The 22,949-nt window shown below is 38.4% G+C and overlaps 1 protein-coding gene across 1 annotated transcript in view; it reads left to right on the forward strand.

Moving 5' to 3' along the window:
* LPGAT1 (lysophosphatidylglycerol acyltransferase 1) overlaps positions 1 to 21,676 on the forward strand; it is a 62,237-nt gene extending 40,561 nt beyond the window's left edge. The window contains exons 5-7 of the mRNA XM_010576425.1: positions 6,747 to 6,873; positions 16,023 to 16,129; positions 20,406 to 21,676. Of these exons, the coding sequence (XP_010574727.1) occupies positions 6,747 to 6,873; positions 16,023 to 16,129; positions 20,406 to 20,557 (386 nt within the window). The 3' untranslated portion in view covers positions 20,558 to 21,676. The remainder of the gene's footprint in view (positions 1 to 6,746; positions 6,874 to 16,022; positions 16,130 to 20,405) is intronic.
* Positions 21,677 to 22,949: the final 1,273 nt, after the last annotated feature.

Genomic DNA, 22,949 nt, shown 5'->3' on the forward strand with positions numbered 1-22,949 from the left:
CCTGAGTAGCTATGTTACGATGAGTCATGATACACAGTTGCGGTGTTCTTGAGTGCTGTCATTTTATTAGTACTTAAACTGGAATGGTGTATAATACTGGGTGAAAGGAGAAAAGACAACAAAAGCAACTATAATAAAAGGTGGTTCATTCTTAATATACTGCTACGCTTCACCCTAATTTGGTACAAACCAAGTTGCATACAGTTCTTTCATCATGTCACCCCCCCTGCTTCCCAGCCCACTAACTTGCTTTTGTACATCAAATGTCACTGGAGTTACAGCATTCAAATAGTAGTTTAAGAATTGTGCAACAGCTAAATGCTACATCATCTGTCCTTCTTCTATATGGTTGCTAATCTGATTGCTGTCATCCCTTTGGTAGAGGTGGGTTCATGTTGTGAAGTGCAAGGTTCAGTAGCCTCCCCGAAATTTCATTAGCCTTAATTATGATATTAGTATTCTTAACACCAAATCCCTTTTTCAGTTTATTTTTATACTAGTTATGAATTTCCCACAGTTTATTACCCGATTCTTCTTCTGTAAAGTGACAGGAAGAAAAAATGTTCCTGAGCGAGACCATCAATACTATTTGATTATTCTTGTACTTAAACTGATCAGTTCTTCATCAGTTGCTTTTCTAAGGCAAGCAGCCTATATTTCCTTAATTTCTTCCTAACAGTTTTCCAAACCTTCTTTCATATTTCAAGTCTCAATTACTAGCCTTCATCGGGGTGAAATTTAACTTACTGCTGGTAAATACTAAATTACATGAGTAAAACAGTTGTTGCTTTTGCTGCCTTTTGAAACACTTGTTTAATTGTAATGAAATTGTACAATTTTATTCCTGAATAAATAGAAGGATGGAAAAACATATAGGAAAGGTAGTACTATGACTTGATGGCTTGAGTGCTTTTGAAGTTAGAAAGTACAATGTAGTTAAGAGGTGTCTGTCCCTGAAAAGATGGTATAAGTTAATTCTGGTGGGTGATGAAAGCATCCCTCTGGTCAGATGTGCTGTGCCCCCCAAACAGAGTGCTGGTGCCAGTGCCTATGTTCCAGGAGAAGGTTTTAGTGCAGAATGGAAATATGGGCAGCATAAAAATACTTGATGCATAGGCATCATCACCTTAATCCTGTAGGTACCAGTGTGTGTTTGGGGGGGGGTGGTATTTTATGGTTTGGGTTTTTTTGTTTAATTTTGGTTTTGGTTTTGTTTGTTTAATTTTTTAATGCAACACTTAGTTTCTGACATAGTTGCAAGTACGTTTCTTCAGTTAATAAGAATTATCTTGTGAGTTTTAGAACTAGCAAAATATTCTAAGTGCTAAACAGCTGGCAATTCAAAGGAGTTTAGAGCAATCGTTCACTGAAGATATGTGTTCCAGAGCTTATTTTTGATCACCCTTGCCTCTAGTATGGTTTTTAATTCTGCTTTATTTTACCATGCAGCAATTTTTTGTCTGATAAGAGGTTGCTATGAGCTTGGTTAGAGCCATATTGAAATCTTATCTTACTGTTTTCAAATGCAGCACAGTACATTCAGTTCTGATGCTTTTTCTCAGAGAAATTCAATTTTCCCTTCTGTAGAGCTGGACATTGGGCTTCATAATTGATTTTTTTTTTTTTAATCAAACTTTCTGATTCACTGTTATATGAGGAATGTGACTTGAATAAAATGTGGGAAGGCTTTTTTTTTTTTTTTTATCCTGGAAAAGGGGCTTTTTGTTTTGTTCCAGGTGATTTGTTATGGAGACACCTTGGGATGAAGAGTGAGATGTTCAGTCTGAGAGCTAATCTTTGGGAAAAGAGTTAATTTTCAAGTCAGTGGTCCAGTTGATCACATGAGGACAAGTAGAGGACAAGTGGCAAGTTAAAAGAACCCATTGCTGTTCAGGGAGAGGTAACAGCCTCTTTTGGCTGCATTTGGAGTGATGTAAGTGTTCAGGAAACCACGCCTGAATACTAGTGAATGCTAGTAAATATTTTGGTTTTCAAGTGGAAGCTGAGGTCCTCAGGTTCATGCCTCGCTGGTGCATTCTTTTCCACTCTGGATGCAATCCGGCAGTATTACACCATCTAGAGCTTGGCTGGAGGCAAGGTTTCCTGCTGAAACCTGTCTTTGTAACTCGCTCTTTTTCTTAGTGGTAAACACTGATGGTCTGCTGGTGGGTTTGAAGAGTCCTGCGCATAGTCAGATCTGGCTTTTAGCATTGGTTGAGAGTAACCCCTGGGAGGACATAAAGGGGACAAAAAGAAGCTCTGAACCCCACAAAATTTGTAATTGTAGACAGTTAAGTATCTGATGTGAGGGGATCATAGAGGATGAAGAGCACTGAATGTCTTGAAGATGCTGATGGTAAGTTGTTTCATAACTAAGTATGAAGCAACTTACTATTGCTGAATCCACAGCTAGAACAAAAATAAGGAAAAAAATAGTTATGAAGATTTGCCTCTGCTGGTTAAAAAAAAAACAACAAACCAACAAGTTAGGAGACTGTTTAAATTTTTTTCTTTTTTTTTCTTTTTTTTTTTTGTCTAGGCTGGAAAACTACTGTTACATGTGATTGTTCAGTCTTGTCTTAGCACTATAAAACAAGTATGTACCATTCATACTAAGGTACATTATTACTGCATGGTTTGGATGCAGCTGTGTAGGACAGATGCCTGCAGGCCTGTTTTGAGCATTTATGCACTATTTTAAAAGAATCAGACTGCTAACATTTTGAGGCAATTTGAGAAATCAAAATCCTCCATCTGCACTGAAAGTGGCAAGCAGGCTGACATCACTGAAGAAAAACAAATCCTCTGAGAGATAGCTTAAATTTGGCCTCTGCAGAGGTTTCTTCTGCTGAAGTGTCTGGCAGCCAGGCTTCTCAATCTTTCAGCAGGTACTAGAAATGAAGGGTGAGGGTGTCTCTTAATGGTAGGTAGAAAGTTCAAAAGGGTTTGGCTGTCAGAAACATCTGTGGCTGTGTTGGCCAACCTGAACTTGGCAAAAGTTGTTCTTGAACAGGTATATGCAACTCCCTTTTTTTCAGCTACAAATGCTAGACCTGAGATTCACACCGTATTACAACTAATGCAGCAATCTTTCTGTTTTGAGTTTCTGCTAGTGTGCTCCATTTAAAAAATAATAGGGTTTATTCTTGTTCAAAGATCTGCGTCGGCTTGAAAGCAGCATCCTCGGAGATACTAAGGTCCTACCCGTTTGTGTGGTATGCAGTTGTCTGTTTCTTTTTCAGTTTCAGGATCTATTAGAGCTTCGTGGCTTTAAAATAAATATGCTTATGAGGAGGGCACAACACAGTATAACCCCCCCAAAAAGGACAGCAAGATTTATTTCAAAATCAATTTTCTGAAATCCTTGGTGGCTTAGAGTTTTTTGGCAGTGTAACATCTTGTATTATTATGTAAGGCTTAATTTAAACCACAGCATGCTGAAATATGCCTATGACTGTGATTTGATAGCATGTCTTGGTAATTGCACGTGGAGGTAGCTGCACTAAGACCTGCTTGCTCTAAAGAAGGGTCTATGGAGGCTGACATTACCTTCCGAATTCTGCCCCGCCACGCTGGGGGTCCTGGTAGGCTGTCAGAGGCAGGTTTTTTTCCCCACCCTGCCCTGGAAGGGACTGGAGGTGAGTTTGGAGCTGGTTTGAGGAATCCATGCAGCAGCTCTGCTCCACAAATGCAAAAGGTAGGAAATCATCACAGAAGAGGACTGCAGGAGTCTTCCCATAATGAAGTTTGAACCATTATCCACTGAAAGAACAGTTTGAAATACTAGCTAAATATTTAATAAATTATTTTAAAACATTTTACTGTAAATAATAAGATAATGTGCCCATATTCATCTGGCACTTTTCAATTGCAATTAATGATCTTTGTTGCTTACTCACTTAGGCAATTTACTTGTCTTTATCCATTCTCACTTTACATCTGGGAAAATAATAAATTGAATGGCTTTGTTCCGAAATCCATTTCTAAATGAATACTTCTGTGGATTTACTATTAATTTCATATTGGCTTTTCTCTAATACATTGCTACTTTTAAAATGAAGGACTCTGTAGTTAGCGCTTTTCTTAAGAGAGACTTGACAAGCACTCTGTCATGATGCTGGCAAGCCTGGAGCCTCTAATGGGACTTTGTGTTCTCATTTCACGTGTCTGTTGGGGTTTTAAAATACTGCGTTTCCAAAAGGTGACACTGGACGTTTCAGCTTGACCTGTGTAGCTTGCCCTTGGTCAAATTTTGGAATATGACATTGCATGCTACTAATAACTCATAACCTAAATATTAGGAAATACTGTCTAGCCTTATTCAGGTAGTGTATGTGCATTTGTAATGAAGCAGTACAACTCCATTGTTGAGTAGATGCCATGAAAACACTAGCTGCTTGTTAAAATAATTGATAGATATATGTGATAGCATTGCTGTAATTGTCTTCTCACACTTAATTCGGATGCAAATTAAATTAAATGCAAATTAAATGCTGGTAGAAACTCCTGAGTCAGTCCTTGCATGTGTGTACTAGTTAGTGTTAATAACTTTGGCTGTTAGAGTGCACCTCAAGACTCTGTGGTGCAGATTTCTTCATGTGTGTGGTAGCTCTTCAGTAAAATTCGAGTGGCAATTCTGGGCAAGACCAAACATCTGTCTAGCTCAACATCTTGTCCATGACTCCAGGTGGGTATCAGAGGAAGAGTGTGAACACAACAAACATGCATCATACTTCTCCTGTATATGCTCCTCGCTTCTGACCGTTTCCAGTGGGGTGGGTTTCCTGAGCCAGATAGGGGTCTCTGCCTGTTTAGTTAACCCTTCAACAGATTTCTTCCATGTACTTACCCAACTTCCTCTTGAACCCAACCCTCGGTATTCTTGACAACCTTTGGCAAGGGGTTCCCCACAGCTTTATTCCCCTCTGCACAAAGAATCATTTCACTATGTTTGCTTTGAAAACTTTTCCTCTTGGTTTCATTTTGAATATGTCTATTCTTGTATTGAGAAAGATGGTGAACAGTCTATCCCTGTGCACGTTCTTCACGCTAACAGTGTTTTTTGTCAACCTCTATCATATTTCTTTCATAGCTATCTCAGCTGCAGGCTTGAAGGGTTTTGTACTTTGTACTAAGACCTAACACCTCTTACATGCTTCTGCAACAGGTGACTGGTTTTAATGGTCAACTTTCTAAATGCTTTAAGATAATTGCTGGGTGTGATGTAAGCATATTACTACACTAGTGTATTAAACATTAAGTAAGCATATTACTATACTAGCCTGAACATAACATGACTTCAGCTACAAGACAGCTCCAGTTCCCACAGAACAGATATAAAATTGACAAGCTAAACTCAAAGTGCTGTCTTGGCAATGTGCCCCTCCTTCCTGGTTTGCTTTCCAAATCTGCTGCTCTCCCTCTTTGCAAACCTGTGAATTGAAGACGTGCCAGGGAGAGGTCATGGCTAGGTTGATATCTGACCTTGACTATTGCTCGTTGTAACCTATGTTCAGGTTTAAATTTGACACTCCTGAATAATCTTCATAGCAAATATTTTCACCTTCTTTGATCCTTTTTTCATTTTCTAAATATGCTGAGCAGCATATGAACATGTACTGGTATCAGTCTTTCTGGAACCTTGTGGATGCAGTCTCCTCTTCATTGTGAAAACTGACCATCTTCTATTTGTTGCTTTCTAATACACAAAATGGTGTATTTCCTCTTTGTCCTGTAACTTGGATTTTTAAGAACCTTTGAGGAATCTGCATCGCTGCTGCTTCATCAGTGAGCTGCAACTGCGAGCTCTTATGAAGGCCCAGTTGTAAATGTGCTTAAAGTGCAGACCAAGAAAATGGAACTTTTTTTCTTTGAAGTTTTCCTTTTGGTGAATGGCAGGAAGCACCTAACTTTTGGGCCATGTCCTGGTTTCAGCTGGGATAGAGTTAACTGTCTTCCTAGTAGCTGGTACGGTGCTATGTTTTGAGTTCAGTATGTGAAGAATGTTGATAACACTGATGTTTTCAGTTGTTGCTCAGTAGTGTTTAGACTAGAGTCAAGGATTTTTCAGCTTCTCATGCCCAGCCAGGGCACCTGACCCAAACTGGCCAACAGTGTATTCCATACCATGGGACGTCCCATCTAGTTTAGGAACTGGGAAGTTGGGGGGCAGGGATTCGCTGCTCGGGGACTGGCTGGGTGTTGGTCGGTCGGTGGGTGGTGAGCAATTGCCCTGCGCATCATTTGTACATTCCAGTCCTTTTATTACTACTGTTGTCATTTTATTAGTGTTATCATTATCATTATTAGTTTCTTCTTTTCTGTTCTATTAAACCATTCTTATCTCAACCCAGGAGTTTTACTTCTTTTCCTGATTTTCTCCCCCATCCCACTGGATGGGGGGGGAGTGAGTGAGCGGCTGCGTGGTGCTTAGTTGCTGGCTGGGGTTAAACCACGACAGTCAACATGTTATGTGACTATACTCATACCCAGTGAGTGAACTTGTTTTATTCTGTGTACTACAATGTGTAAGAACAACAGAAATAACAGTGAAAGTAAAATCTTGGTCTAGCTGAAGTTTGTAAGAATACCTCTGTGCTCTGTAATGAAATCTGCATTTGATTTTTGGCTGTCTTATTTTATTTGTGCCTCATACCTCATGAAGTAATATAAAAATGGAGTAACTATCAAATAAGGGACATGCAGTTTCTGATTACTTTTTATACCATGTTTCTTTTTGTTCCTAGAGAGCAAATCAAAAAGCCTCCAGTGGGTGATAGATACAACCATTGCATATCCCAAAGGTGAACCTATCGACATCCAAACTTGGATTCTTGGCTACCGACAACCCACGGTTACACATGTACATTACAGGTAGGAAATAAATCTTCTGCTCTTAGATTGAACTAAAACGTTATAAAACAAGAATTCACAGATTAGTAACGTTCATGTTTCAGGATATGGGAAATCAGTAGCAATGTGTTTTCTGTGTGCGTTTCACACGTGGGCAACTTGTATTATCTAAACACAACATGGTTTTCTTTTGAAAAGTTCAGTGATCATTCTATATCTTAGCACATTTAGGTTTTTGACTAATGTCCTGTGGCTGAATATAGTTATGGGGAATATATTTGATGGCTAGGTCATCTTTTCCACTTTAATGTTAAGGTGCTGGTAAACCTAGCTTGATTTTTTTTTTTTTTTTTTTTTAAAAAAAATGACAACAAATTAAAAATCACTTTGTTATTAAATAACAGGTTTCCTGAGAAATTATTATATATTGTATTTAACTTTCTGACAAAGAAATGTCAGCTTTTTCACTCAAAGCATACTCTTAATATTTCAGCAGAGCAACACTCTGGAAATAATAGCATATCTAATTGACACCTAGCATGGGATACTATTAAAACTTTTCTCGTCAGCAATTCTTTGTCTCGAGACCTAAACTAATGGAGAGAGAAGTTGCATTTTGCTTTTGTTTTGCAGTTAATTGCAAGTCTGAAATCTCCAGAAATATTTTAACATTCTTGCTATACCAAATAAGTTGATCACATTTTATCCCCAAATTGCATTATTTTGCCTTAATTCCCTTTTGCTGATTTGGGGAGCTTTTAGGCTTTTACAGTAAGCTTTTGGATATCCTTGTGTGGATCCCCTGGATGGCAGTTTAGCTGGTAATAACCTTCTCCAGCATCACTGCTGTGTCAGTATTGTGTGATGCAGAGTACAGGCTGCTCACTGGAGCTCCTTTCCATGGCCATGTTTAAATCTGTCCCTGCTTTTTATAGAAATCTTCCTTCAAGTTTTTTTGAAGGTGAACATACTTACACCCTAATTTATGTAAGATATCATAATATCTATTGTGCTTTATTCAGGTCACCTTAGTACTCGGATCTCTGGGATAATTGCAAGTTGAATGTATTTAGAATTTTACTAAAGAGTATTTCCAAAAATACTTCCTTTAAAAAAGAGAGAATGTTATCTTAAGTTGAATTAACTTCCTGCTTCTAAATGTGTATATTCAAAACCTATTTTTGAGCATGACCATAAAGATGATGTAACCTTCCTTGCATTGAACTGTAATGTTACAGTTCTTGTAGTACTAACATTCTAAACAAAATATTAGAAATTGTTTGTTGTTGGGTGTAGGTTTGTTGTTTTCTTCCAGAGGGTCTAAATCACTAGGTTTAGACAGGACAGGGGCAAGCCTCTCTCTTTGATTTTTTTTTTTTTTTTTTTTTTTTAAATAACCTCTAGTTGTTATGGCTGACCTTGTAAAAAAATTTGAAGTATGCCCTAAATGGAAACTGATGCAGCGATATGTCTCTGAAGGCTGAGAGCTGTATGTACTACCTCTGAAATGAGAACTGAGTGTCTTGGTTTTAACTGGAGCTTTGGCTAACTTTCCAGTCCTGGTAATTCTTATATTGGCACTTCAAGTTTAGGCACATGTCTTCTGGACTGTAAGGGCTTTAGTTGGATGCAGAGTAGCAATTCTTAAAGATGCATTTAACAAAGTACCCTGACTCTGACAGCGGGCAGTAGCAGCAAAGGCATGGGCAGGCAGCCCGCCTATGTACCTTCCCTCTGCGCATAAACACGCAGTGACTGTTAACATGTTCCGAGCAGGTGTCGCATCTGGATTGCTCTTTGGGTAGGTGCTGATGGACCTGGGCTTCGTGAAATTGTCTAATACCATTTTTAACCTGCTTATACTTGGACTTACACAATTTTCCTTGACACAATGTGCAACTGTGCTTGAGGGTGACTACCCAGAATAATAATATACCAAAAAAGTCACATTGCTTTTATATCCCTTTTTCCAGATTTAGTGTATCATCTAGCTGTGATATGCTAAGACCTTTTATTGAATCTGCAATTAGAGCTGTAGTTTGGAATGAATACGGTCAATTTTCACCTTCAGTGTTTTTGACAATAAAATTTATTTTTAGATATTTTTGTGTGGCTTTAAAAATATTTTTCTATTTTATGTAAAGGGTATATTTATCCATGGCAGGATTAGCAGAGAGCGACTGAACAGCATGTGTACATGAATTTACTCATGTTGCATCATCCTTTTCTACTGCTTATACAGAAATTTCCCTTCAGGGCATTACAGCAACTGATTTTTATTTTATTTTTCCCAGATCACCTGACTTTACTCATTAGGGGTTATTTTTTTAGCAGAATGCTATAACATGATGGGCACCTTCAGGGTTTTGACAACTTTAAATCATGTATTGATGATTTGAACAGACTTGTTGGTACCACTGAGAACCTGTGAAGATGGAGTATGTGCTTGGAAAACTAGAGGTGGCAGACAAGGAAGAGTAGGGAACAACCATTCTTTCCCGTAGGATTTCTGGTGTTATAGAAAACCTTTCATCTCTGCTGTCACTTTATTGAACTTTGTCCAGGATTGGGAAGCCAGATGATTGAAGCCCAGTGGGCTGACATCAATTTCTTAGAGCTTGTTTTTGAAATTATAGGTATGGTCAGTAGAAAACTGTCTCTCAGGAGCTTTGCATGTGTGCCTCCTAGGTGGTGTCGTCACTTGTCTGAAAACACGGTGATGTCTCAAGCCTGTTTCTGTATCAGATCTTAATCAGGAGCAGTTCTGGAAAAACCACCAAAACCCTTTATGCTGGTTAAACAGTGCATGCTAAAACAGCTGTACTTCGTGACCAGCTAGCTGATCCTTGCCATGTCAACCTCCTTCCTCTCATCCCTGGCATTTCTGTTTGGAAACGCAGAACTGCCTTTTAATGTGCTGAAAAGTGTCCTGGGAGGTTTCTGTGCAGTGTTGCTCCTGGAGAGCTGGTCAAGCCGTGGGGCGGAGGGTGATACACCAGACCTGTGTAGCTGTACAGCTTGACCAGGAAACCTAAACTACTACTTCAAGTTCATCTTCCATGTGGAGACCAAAACATTGCTGTAACAGAGCCATTAGAGTATCTGGGGTTGTTGCTGGGAAGGCCAGCGCTTATTCTGCAGGTCACAAGTTCAAGGTGGTTCTTCAATAATTCTTAATTTTTATAACAATTGGGTATTAACTACTCTTTGTCCTTAACAATGTAGGCAAGGATTAAATCAGTGACTGAGGTTTGAAAAGGCCTGTGCTGTGTTGAGCCCTGAGACGTCCCTTGTAAAGTTGGTGTTTTTCTTTAACTCTTTGAAACAAACTCAGTTAGCAAAGGAAAACCCAAAGGTAAAGTGGATTCCATCTTTAAAAAGATGGAAATGTGAAAAATGTCTTCCAAAGGTGGAAAATGTCAGAGGTGTTTTTGGTTTTCTGCGTTTGACATAGATGTCCTCTGAAATTTTCATGAAACGTATATCTAGTATGTCTAGATTGTTGTTATTCCCCCACATTTTCCTGCATTTAGTGCAATAAAATTTTGCTCGTTGTTTGTAATTTGGAATGTCTTGGGAGATTACATTTGAAATCAAATCTAAGGGTAATTTTTAAATAACTGAGGAGAGAGAAAGTTCTGCATGAGTCTGTGTGCTCTAGCACACTAGTTTCTCATCTATTATTTCTTTTAAATGAGTTATAGCAAAAAAAAAAAAAATTTAAAAAAAAAAGCGCCCCTTTGAAAAATGTAAAGAATAGTTTTGTCCAGATGCCATCTCTACTGTATGAAAGGAGAATTGGGATTTAAACATGCTTTTTTCCCTTTTAGAGTAGTCTGGAGTGAGGAATTGATGTATGACAGCAGTGGGGAAAAAAGCAACGTTTTCTGTGCTACTCAAACTGGAGCAGAGGAGACTGCAGAGCCTCTTTTGTTCTGGTCGCTCAGTCAGTCCTTTCTGCTGTTCCCCTTGGTCACAACCTGTCTCTTTATGCCTTACGATCTTTCAAATCTAGTGTTTTCTAATAGCCTGTCCTTTTACTGCAGGATTATTTCTTTTTCATCCTACTTCGGGAGCAACAGAGGAGTGTAGAGGACACAGCAAGCAGCCTTATGTTTTCATTTTTAGATTCTTTTCTACCTGATGGAAATGGCAGAGAAGGATCAGTTTAATCCAGTAATCTTTTTTTGTTTCAAAGCTCAATTTTGATAATGAGTTGAACCTTGCTTTTCAAACTTCAGTTTTCACTACAAATGACATGTTTTTCAGAAGTTCATAATTAGGCTAAGCTGTGGCCTGATTTTCCTCAGGATGTCAAAAGAAACCCCTAGAAAAAAGGACAATTACCAAGTTTCAGATTCTTCAAAACACAAAGCTTTGAGAACTTACCCTTCTATCTAGCGAATAATTTTTTGACGTTGACAGACTTGTCTTTTTGGGACATTGGAAAGTGCTGAAAAACTGGGTTTGCTCCCTGAAAGATAATACTCAAGGAAAATATCTAATTAACTTCTTCCAGGTCAAACAGCACTGGGATTTTGGGGGGGAATTTCAACCCATCTGTTAAAGCAGTCAGCACCAAAAAAAAACCGTGGAAGGTGCAAGGCATCTCTAACTAGAGGCATCACTATGAGACTTGCCTTTTAATGAGTCTGTTGGAAAGGTTTGTTTCCTCTTCTCAGAATGGTTTAGCTTTATGCTTGGGTCATTTTGTGATGTACATTGATCATAAATCCAGATTCACTGCAGTTACACTCAGCAGAAATAAGCTGAATGGTTTGGTATCTCTGTATCAAGACCATATACTGGCTACTATTCGCAGCTCCCACCATTTCCCCACAGTGAATTGAGTTTTGGGATTATTTCTTTTCTTCTTACACCAGTCACTTTCTTAGTATCACTGACGTGGTGTTTCTCAGCTGATGTCCAAGTTTCTCTAATATTAAGATTTCACGTGTACTGGAGTTCTGTCGTCAAAACGCAAGAGTTAAAAATTGGAAAAACCCTGGGTATGAAGTTTGTTTGATGCTTAGCTTCCCCTCAATCAAGAATGGCATGGGATTGGGTTTTTTTGCGTTAGCTTCCCGCTGCGTCATGCCCTTCTATGACCATATCTGGCATTTGCATTATGTGATAGTGATTGTGGTGTAGAGGCCCTGAAGTCAGAGCCAGCCAGAGTCGCCTCTGCTGCAGAGGATAGTTGCATTTATGCTGCATGAAAGTACCATGCTATTTCCAGCCAACTCAGCTGTTGTTGTGTCGTAATGCGGATAAGTACTATGTCACCTTTTTTCTCATACCAGTTTTTGTACTGTGCTGCTGTTGAAACAAGCTTTCAGCTACTGAGAAAGTTCTTTTTTTGTGTCCACATTGATACAGATTTACTGAAATAAACTAGACTCAGCTATAAGATGGAATACATTGTGGTTGCTGATGAGTTTTGCAGAAATGTCAGTGAAGGGCATCCAGTTTAGCAATATATTTTAATACGCTTTTTTACGCAAGTAACTTACGTTTGGTCATGCCTGAGATCTACCAACAAGCTATCATGCTGAGCTTATTTAAAGAGTCACTGAAACAGCAAACAGTATTATGATTTAGAAAGAGTAGGGGTTAATAAAGAACTTTTTTTTCTTTCCTGGACTGTCATTTATGCTAATATATTCTGGTTTGGGACATAAATACACATTTTTGTAGTGGTTTAAGAAAGTTGCCATCCCTCGGTCAGCTACGTGGAGTGTCCCACAGCCGTTGTCACCTTGCAGCTGCAGATAGGTAACCTCCAGCTAGAAGATAATGCTTCATTACTGAGACAGCTTTGCAGACTCCCATCGGAGTACATCTTTAATTCCACCACCACTTTTAACTTCTCAGGGTGCAGCCCATGGTGGTACTGCTTTTACTGAAGTTTAGCCCCTTCCCCACTTCCCCTTATGATAGCAAAGCAGCTGTTCCCTTGATGAGAAATGAAAGGAGGTATTTCCATTCCACTTGAATTTTCTGGTCAAGTTATCTCACTCAGTGCTATTAAATTCATTGTTTGCCACACCAAGAACAAAGACACTCTTGTTTTCATGCAATGTGAGGTTAGTTTTGTCCAAAAGCTAGAAAGATTCAAGTGCCCAAGAGAATCCAGAAGCTTCAGATATTACACGTTGACCTTGTTCCTTGTCAGGACAGTTCTTTGTGGTGATAATGTTTTATTTTCCTGAGGACATTGGCAAACTGTTCGCTTTTAGTGACGTTGCTGATGCTGGGTACCCAAAGGTGGGGTAGAGCCGAGATGATGCTCATGCTGTGACTACATTGACAACTGTTTACATATCTTATTGAAAAGAAGAAACTATTTTCTGCATCTTTTAACACTAGACTTGGCAGACCTTGTAGCCGATGGTTGAGGATGACCCTGCTCCAGTCAGAGCAATGGCTTTCCACTGTTGTTTTGGATCATCTGTGTAGAGAGTTTTGCAACAGTAGACTTTCTCAGTTACCTTTCCTGAACCCAGTCTCCTTAAAGACAGTGTTTTTTTAAAACACAGATGCCAAATGAGCCATCTGACGGGCAGAGAACGATGATATTGCAGTATGTTTAGTATAAATACAGGGGGGTTTAGCTTCACCTTATCTAGTACAGGAAGGGGTTGTTTCCAGAGTTTAAGGATTTCTTTTAAACATATCATCTCTAACTTGGCTCAGTCAGTAGTAAGAATATTCCACTTGTAAAAATAACTCTGGATAACCTAAAAATATGTTTGAAAATGCTTCTAGATACACAAGCACTTAGCATTGCTAAATTGTGACCGCCAGTGTAGCATTATTGGAAAATCAGTTGTTTTCCACTCTACATTAATAATCATTCAAACTGGGTGTAACCGTGATGGCTTCTTAAACTTCTTAAGAAGCGGAGTTTATATCCAGAGATTCAAGTATTCTGATACTGTATTGGCTCATGCAAGAGCCTGGATGGATTCAAGACGGAAAGTGGTGTGCTGCGTTCCGTTAGTCTCTCACAATAGTGGTATCACTTACACTACTTTGCTACTCCACTAAAGTTCCAGCTCATAAATTGTTTCTAATGAGTATCTTGTAAGATCTCGTGATAATGTTTTCAGACTAGAAGGTACAATCTTGGAAAAATACCAGGCTTAACTAGGTTATTGAGCTGTAGAGTTGTTACCCATTAGGTAACTGAGAAGTGAAGGTGGAGGTGAAGAATATCTGCAGCTTACAATGGAAACTGCGTATGAAGCCAGGTAACTCTAGACTTCTGTCCTGAGCCCACACGCGCGTTCTGTTAGTTCTGAACCATCTTCAGACTTGCATAAGCAAGCATCTGTCCTTCAAAAATATACTGCGAAACACAATATTCGGTTGCTGAGTCTTTTTATCTCTTCACAGCAGATAGGCAGAAGAGAGTAAAAATAGTGCTTGGCAGCTCAGTTGTGTTTGGGGACAGAGAGTCTTTCTTAGTGTTATACCCTCAACAAAAATGGCCCTCTCTCTGTGGTGGTGTTTTTTACTTGCCTGTACATAAAATAAAATAGTTCTTTATTATCTGTCTTTGTTGTTAATAAGCACGCTCAGGACTTGAGCTATTTACTGGACCACCAGCTATTTCATAACATTTGTCTTTGGCCAAAGACTTTTCTTCAAACTGTATTTTACCTGACATAACAGTTGCTAATTTCTGGTTACCAAGACTGGCTTTACTGGAGCACAAAGAATACCGCAGTGTGAGAAAGATGTAGGTAGAGTTGCTACAAAGGCTACAGAAATATCTGAGTTCATGTTGATGCCATAGTTGGTAAATAAAACTGTTCATCTCCTTATATTGATGTTATCTCTCTTTACCGAAGCGCCATTATTTTTAATTTGCTCGTTAGAGCAATGCTTTGCTGCTTTTCTCCTCCACTTACAGCTTATTTTTTCGTGCATCAGACTGAAAGGAGGAGGTACAAATGACTTGGCAGCAAAGCAAGTGAAGATGTTGAAAACAGTAACAACAACAATAGCATTCTGCAGAAGTGTCTTATTTCTGTAGTCTGACATTCCCATATCTGTTCAGACACTGCCCACATGACTGTGGTGTTATTTCAAATTCTTTTCAGTATAATCAGTCAAGACTGTGTTGAAAATGAAATTAAATGAAAAATCCACTAACAAAAACAGAAGCATGGCATAGATGACAGGGTGAATGGGAGCTCACTTGAAAAGAGAAACATACATTAAAGGTCTTACATTTCATCGTATGCATTTTTCAGGCTAGCCTGATACACAAGTCTCTTCTGCACTGGCCTCACAGTGAAACATAGTGGATATATAAGTTCTTGTATATATCAAAAGGCACTTAGGGTCTACTGAGGAGATTTCACAATTCCTGTAAGACTTGACATTCTATTTTGAAAAAAAATCCAGTGAGGGATATCCAGTGGGTTATTCAGGGGTTTCTGTATGTATGTATCTCAGTGAATTCTGCCCTGGATATCTGAATTTCTAAGTAGACCTAGTATTCAGTGTAGAAGTACCAAAACAGTGGTTATTCTTCCACTGGGATTTTTAAAACAGAGCAGCAATATTTGAGTACACTTAGTTACATGGTCAGTTTTCAGTGTAAAACCTGCCTTAGAAATTTCAGACAAAGATGCTGGTGTCCTTTGAAAAGCACAGAGGACGCGTTTTCTGGGATACAGAAGAGCTATTGGTACTTAGTGATGTCATCACGTGGCTTCTGCCTGTTGAAGAACTGTTTCTTTAAAACTGTGGATGAACCTTCTCAGTCTTTTATTTCTTTCTATTTTGGTGCATGAATTTTATTGCTTCTTGGTTTGTATTTTTTTTTTAAGGATAGTAATATAGTGTGGTGGTATTCTATTTTAAAAAAACCCAGCAACTTAGTAGCTTTGATCAAATGCTGTAGTAGAGCATTTGATAGAAGCTAATAATGCCTATGTCTTCTGTGTGCATCTGGCTGGTAACCTGGAATGGTCCAGTCTTGTATCCTTAATACCTATGGGATCTGTGAATCGGAGAGAGAATGAACCATGCAGTTAGATTTATACCCAACTCTTGTTCTCTTTGTTTTGGGGTGAGCTGGTGCAGAAGGGAAGAGTTTTGTTCTTCACATACAGAATGAATTTCCGAGGTTTAATTTACATTTGTTTCTTTGGTAGGATTTTTCCAGTTAAAGATGTACCTGCAGAGCCTGAAGCTCTTACACACTGGCTATACCAACGATTCATTGAAAAGGAGGATCTCCTGACACATTTCTATGAAACAGGTAGGATGGTATCTAGCAAAGAGAATTGTGCTTTGTTAATGTCTTTTCTTACAAGGATCTCAAAATGGTTTAAGAATACGTATACATTCTTCACACAGATACAGTAGATGTAATTACTACTTTTTATGTGGCAAAAAAGTATGATAAAAAATTATCTAGGACAGGTAAATTATCCAGGTAACATTAGAACAGGGTAGTGTTTGGAAGCTGGCACATTCAAAACGGATCTAAGGAAATCCTCTTTTTTTCTGCAATAACATATAGTTCAGCTGTGAAACTTGCTGCCATGGGATTTCATTGAGTGGAATAATTAAGCAAGATGCAAAGAGGTAGTGAACATTTACATGCATAGTAAAAGTATTCAGAGCTTATGTTAAGTTTGGAAGGGATAGAAAACCTTCAGGGTTTAAAGTGAGCAAGTTCTTGACTGAAAGGGATTAAATAAGACTCTTATGGGAGGCAGGTTATTTTATCTGCTTAGTGTGGCTGTTTAGCCTGTTCCTCTGGCACTTGTACTATTAGAGAAAAACTGATCTAAGTAGTCTGCAGGTCTAGTCCAAAACCATAGTCCTCTTCTGTTTCCTCTTAAGCTAAACAAAGATGCTATGAGTGGAAGGATCTGCAAGAATTACATAGCATAAAGTCTCTGGAGTCTTGATGTGCAGCCCTGTGCTGTCAGTACTGGCCTCCTTGCTGTGAGGTACTGAGGATCACTTCTATCATGATATACTTTCAGTGTTAATGGATCAGAGGAATCTAAATGAACTTAGGGCATTAATAACGTTACTGAAGGGATACTGGCAAACGTGATTTAAAATATCAGGTAAATACTTTGAAACTATAGCTGGAGAAGTGTTTCCTCAAGGCTCTCGTTTTCCATCCAGTTGATAGTGAAGTATGTCATCAGCCCTCCAGTGGGGGTGGGGAGAGTGATGGGGGGTGTCTGTTCAGAATACAAAGCAGAGGAATTCATCATAATAAAAAAGAAAATCCAGAGGAAAAAAACAGAGTTTTATTTTGATATACAGGAAAGGAAGTTTATCAAACATAGACTGAGTAGGAAGACTCCAGAGGAAATAATGCAACTTGTCTCTGAAGAAAAATAATCTTTTCATTAGCAAGTATCACAGTTGTTGAGTGGGGGAAAATACTCAGTGTCTCCAATCAACCAAGTTTAATATTCCAGAGTGACTATGTTAAACAAAGACGCTACTTCTGTTAGATGATTTATTGCAAAGACTGCTTTAATTTGATTTTGAGTGCTTAATTTATCAATTGTAGTGCTTAAAAAGAGTAATAGAATTCTTTAACAATGCCAAGTTGTATTTTGTTTTATGAAATACTGCTGTCACTCAGCCATCATTGATGGCAAAAGTCAGACCCTGCTATATAAATTGCATTCAAATGCATATATTGGACTTTGTTAGACTAATAACTTTGTGAATCTGTTTAAAACTACAAGTGTAGTCAATAGGAGGTAAAGAATTCATGTTATTGAGACATTATTTCACAAATACCATTAAAATAATTCATACCCAAAAAATCTAACTAGACCAGAATTTCAGAGAGTATAGTGAATATAATCAGATTTATTCATTGAAATGTGCTTCCAATATAGGATAATGGGTTATAATTTGCCAATGTAATCAGTACAAATTAATAAGACATGTTTTAAATGTAAATGCTATGACATAGGACCTTATTAGGCATAAATTAGCATAATTCAAAGTTACTACCATTTATGCCAGTTGAGAACGTGCTTGCATTGCTTCTGTTGGCTTACTGCAGAAGTACTGTTGTGGTTTTGGGAAACCCCTGGGAGGCCTCATGTGAGGGGAATCCCTGAAGCTGCTCAAGAGCTAGCTTTGTATTGATGTGTTACATTGTCTCAAGTTGGTGTGTTCCTAAGACTTAGAGCTGTTTTAGCATTTTGATTGATTCATTCATTCATTTATTTATTTAAATACACACTGCTTAGGAATTTGTCTTAGTTCCTAAAGCTTACTTCATAAAGGTGGACTAACATTCAATGCTACGTGAAACTTTAAAAGTTTGCATTGACAATATCATCAGTAGGAGTACATTCTTTTGGCATATTTTGGGGGGCGAAGAGGAAGAAACAAAGCCTAAACCACCTTTTTCCTTTTTGCTGTATTCCTAAGGGTTAAGAACTTTAACTGATCTGGGGAAAACTTGTAATATTAGACACTTTTTTGTTTAATTTTAAGGTATCTGCCTAAAATTGAATATGAAACTATCCCATCCTTTCTTACAGGTGCATTTTACACATTTCATTTATAAAATTAAAACAGTTTACACTTAATATCTGTAGGTATAAGCAACCCAAAGACTTCTATGTTAGCAGCTAGTGGAAAGCTTGTATTGGCAAGTTCGTGATTTCTCTGAAGTCTTCAGCAGGATAACCTTGAACACTGCAGTCACACAAATGAGATTACATTTAGCAGGACAAAAGCACTTGGAGACTAATTAAAAAAAACCAAACTATAAACTAGGAGCTTATCAGTTGGAAATGAGTAATTGTACACTGAAGTCATCATGCTCCTCACTCACTCTGATCATAAGCCAGCTGGTGTGGTGTAACTAAAAAAGTGAGCAGTGTCATACAGGGCAACATGAGAGGTTTTTCACCAGTGCTGCGGAAATACTCTTCATTGTACCAAATCTGAAACCTGATCTGGAAATTCTGCATACAGGTCCATCATCCCTGTTCAAGAAATAGGAACTGAACCAGGAAGAGGGACAGATAATAGATGCTAAGATGATTAAGGGGAAGGAGGAGTCATTTCTGTGAAGGACAACTAAAAGTGCTTGGCTTGTCTCAGCTAGGAAAATGAAGGATCATTTTCTCTGTAAGATACACGTTGGCTTGGGAGAGGGGGAAGAGACAGTTGCTGTCTGTACCAAGGAAGAAGGAGAGTTATTTAAACCAAAGGTCAGTGTTGGTACAGAAAAACAAATGGGCCATGGAAGAGCAAATGTAGCGTAAAGTGGACAAATAGAAGCTTAGCAGTGAGAATTATTGGGGAATAAATGGTGTGGCAAATCTGCCCATGTGTGAAAATACATATCGGTGAGAGGAGGATGGGACTCATCAAGGGGGTTTTTTTAGACACTTTTTTTTGTAATTTAAGAGCATTCATACAGGAAGAAAAGCTTTGTCTCAAATGCTTGATTGCAATTCCTCCAGTGATTGCAAATGCAAAGCATAGAGATAAGTTGCTGATGGTATCTAATTGCCCAAATTGTGTGGTTTCCAAGATTAAAAATTGACACTGCTGTATCTTTACTCTTTGTATCATTCATCTCTTGTTCTTCTATGAGTAGTTGGGACTCGATAATGCTGCAGCAAATACATCATCTTCTCTGCTATTTAGAGTTTTTATATCTACTGTTCAGGATTAACAACAACAAAACTGGTTCATATCATCTAGGTTTTCTGCATCTCAGTAAAATGTAACACAAATTATTTAATTTGCTGATGTAACTATATGCAAACAATTTGCTTATGATTATAAAGCTCTGATGTATTCAGACACATTTAATTTAGTTTTTCAAGTAAAAAAAAGTCAAAATAGGGGGGAAATGAATTTTTTAATTGTCAGCTGTATCTCCTGCCAGTCTTTCTCATCTAAACAGGCATTTCAGTAAAATCTTTCTGGAAAACTACGTGGCAAATTACAATGTTTACTTAATCTATATGACTGACTGGCCAATGAATGTTTAAACATGTGGAAACTGTTGTTTAAAAAACAAGCATGTGTGTGTATATTTATATTTTCAAGAGGAAGCTTGAAGAAGGTATATATGTGTTTCTTCTTCACAGTATACAAAATCATTACCAAGTAGCTGTAAAATTTAATATGGAATTCATTCAATTTGATCATACAGATGTTAATAAATGTTCAAAAATAACACAGAAAACTCAGTTGGCAGTCGGATCTCCCTGCAAAGGTTGAATACAATGAGGAGAGCTGCTTTTAAGGAATGCTTTGAAGTTTATGCTTAAAGTTTATATCCAAATGAAATGAAAATTGTTCTTAATAATTAAGATAAGAGGTTTTGGAGTTTTTTATTTTCTTGAAGATAACTGCTAATGCCGGAGACACTTTTGGAAGTTTAACAGCATAATACAGAACTAACCAATGAATCGTTTGTGGGCACTGTTGCTGGGAGAAACAGTGATGGTAAAGAATCATGCATTAAGGCTATCGTTCCTGCTGCAGAAGCATTAAATGTGTTTTCTTTTCTGTTTTAGGAGCTTTTCCTCCACCACAGGGTCAAACAAAAGCTATTTCTCGGGAGATGACCCTCAGTAACCTGTGGCTAGTTGGCATACAATCACTTGCATTTTTGTCAGGCGGTATGTGGTACTGCATCCTTCAGTATTTTTATCATTGCCTATTTTAAAAGTGGAATGGGACCTGAGGACACAATGGGAATCCAGGCTCTTGCAAATGAGTATCATGTTGTATGTGCAAATGTGAATATTCAAGAGTAAAGGAAAATACTGGACAGACTCATACCTCTCTTTGGGGAAATTTTAACTCCACTGAAAGTGAAGATCAGTAACATAGTGACCTGATGATGTATTTTAAGAATTGTCTGTATTTTTAAAAATGTATACTCTCACCCACCCTTAAGCAAATTCAGCATTTGGACAAAAGGTGCAATTGTACAACCACCGTAGAAGAGTGTCTGTGACAAGAAAGCTCTGTCGCCACAAGTATTTCTTGGCATTGTAGTTAGAGCTCAGAAAATTCAGCAACTTGTCTCTTCAGTAGTCTGTACAGCATTGGTGTGGTAGAGATTCCTCATCTGCACAACTTGTACTTTATTGCAACTCATTGTGCTGGAGTCAAAGATACTCGACAGAGCTGGTGGCAGTATCTTTGCAGCTACGCAGTCAGCAGTTGTTGTATTAGACACGTTGATCTAAAACCAAGACCCAAATAAGATCCAGTGTCAGGTGTGTCTTGTGAGGAATCAGTCCTCAAAAAAGCATTGCAGCATCATAGTGTGATTAAAAGCTATCCACATTTGATGAATCAGCCCATCCCTGCTGTGGTCTTACCATCAGCTCTCCGAATTCTGTGTGCTGCCAGTATCTCGTATTATGAGGAAACTTGGAAAATATAAAGTCATGTGGTTAGTTTTCCCTTTTTGTTCAGAATGCATCTCAACGATCACTATCAATTTTCAAAATGCACTTTTAAAGGTGAAAATACAGTGAAGGAAAGACATAAAACTTAGGGAATAGGGGAAAGCTTTATTTGTCACGCATTGGAAGCCAGAGCAATTCTAGCTGTTTCTGAAGGTTTGCTGGTGCTGCTGGTGATTTTTAGCCACCTTTGTATTTTGTATACTGCAGTCCAACCAAGGTGACCTTTGAGTGGTTTACAGAGGCCTTTTTCTCCCCACTAGTTGCAACAGCGCTAAATATACTTGTGGGAGAGTTTAAATAATTCAATGCCAACCATCTTAATGTTTTGTTAAGGAATAATAGAAGAAAAACTAGTTTCTTAAAAAGAAAAAATAGGTATAATTGCTATCATAAATCTATAGGAAGATAGTACTGCAAAAAATAAAGTATGGTAAATACTCCGAATAACTACATGGAGGGCAGTGTTAATTAGCTCACCACTGTGCTGAAATCTTACTCAAAGGGGGGTGAGTTGAATTTAAAGGCAAATTGCAACAGAAGACACTTTCAGATGTGTGACATAGGATACTTTTGAAAGGCTGTCAGTGATGCATGGTCTTACTTCTGGCAGGTCTAGTTGGCATTGTGTTTATGTGATTATACACAGATTTGAGAGAGCTGTTCCTAAAATAAAACTAATCTCTCTAAATACAAGCAGGATAGCCAGAACTTCAGATGTTGGCATACTGCCTTTTAGACAGTAATTTTACTGAGAACAAAGTAAGCCCTCAGTAGTTTCGGCTCTCAGTTAGCAATATTGATCCCCCTTCTCTCTCCCTCTCCTGCTACATGAATCGCAGTGATTGGTGTGCAGAATACAAAACCTAGCTAGCGTTCCCTTTGGGGGAGGAGCTAAGAGCATACCAAAATATGTGGCAATGCCAATTTCCCTGACGTAATGGAAAAATACCTAGCCAAATATGCCACCTCTATCCGCCCAAAAGCAGTAGTTTTTATCCTAAGATAGCTCAGTGGGGGATGGTTGCAAAATGCTACACCATAGTAAGCTCCCCTAACTGTGAGGCCCCTCATTGACTTAAAAGAACCACTAGAGCTGGGAGACAAAGGACAGTGTTTGCCTCCAGCTTCATGGTTTAGGCAAGATACTGTTTCTAAATCCCATCTCTTTACAGCCAGTCACACACCTGAATTCTGGTGTGTAACGTACAATCCATTTAGAAAGAGGTATGCCCTGAAAGGGAGGCAGTCTTGGGAGTATTTTTTTTCCTGTTGCTCTTGCTGAAGTACAGCTGATGGAATGAATGTATTTAATCTGCCACTTTACAGGAAGGTGTTGGGGCAGCCTGGCGCCATTGCCATGTAAGTGGTTATGTCTGCTGCACATGGGTGTAAACGGACTCTCAGAACTGCAAAATGCAGATGGCAAGCTACTTATTTCTGTCCTCCACCAGGTAGTTTGATCAGAATTGCAGAGATGCCCATAGTACAGCTGGTTTTATTTTGAGATAGGACAGACTGGAGTCATATAAAAAGGGAAGTTTATATACGCAGATTGCACAGCAGTAACTCACATCAGGAGATTGTTCTTTATAGACCCCGTGAACTCCATGTAAGAGCGTATTGTTTTTTCAAATGCGG

The sequence above is a fragment of the Haliaeetus leucocephalus genome, unplaced genomic scaffold, assembly GCF_000737465.1.
Source record: "Haliaeetus leucocephalus isolate CR32 unplaced genomic scaffold, Haliaeetus_leucocephalus-4.0 Scaffold526, whole genome shotgun sequence".
In the NCBI taxonomy this organism is placed as follows: Eukaryota; Metazoa; Chordata; class Aves; order Accipitriformes; family Accipitridae; genus Haliaeetus; species Haliaeetus leucocephalus.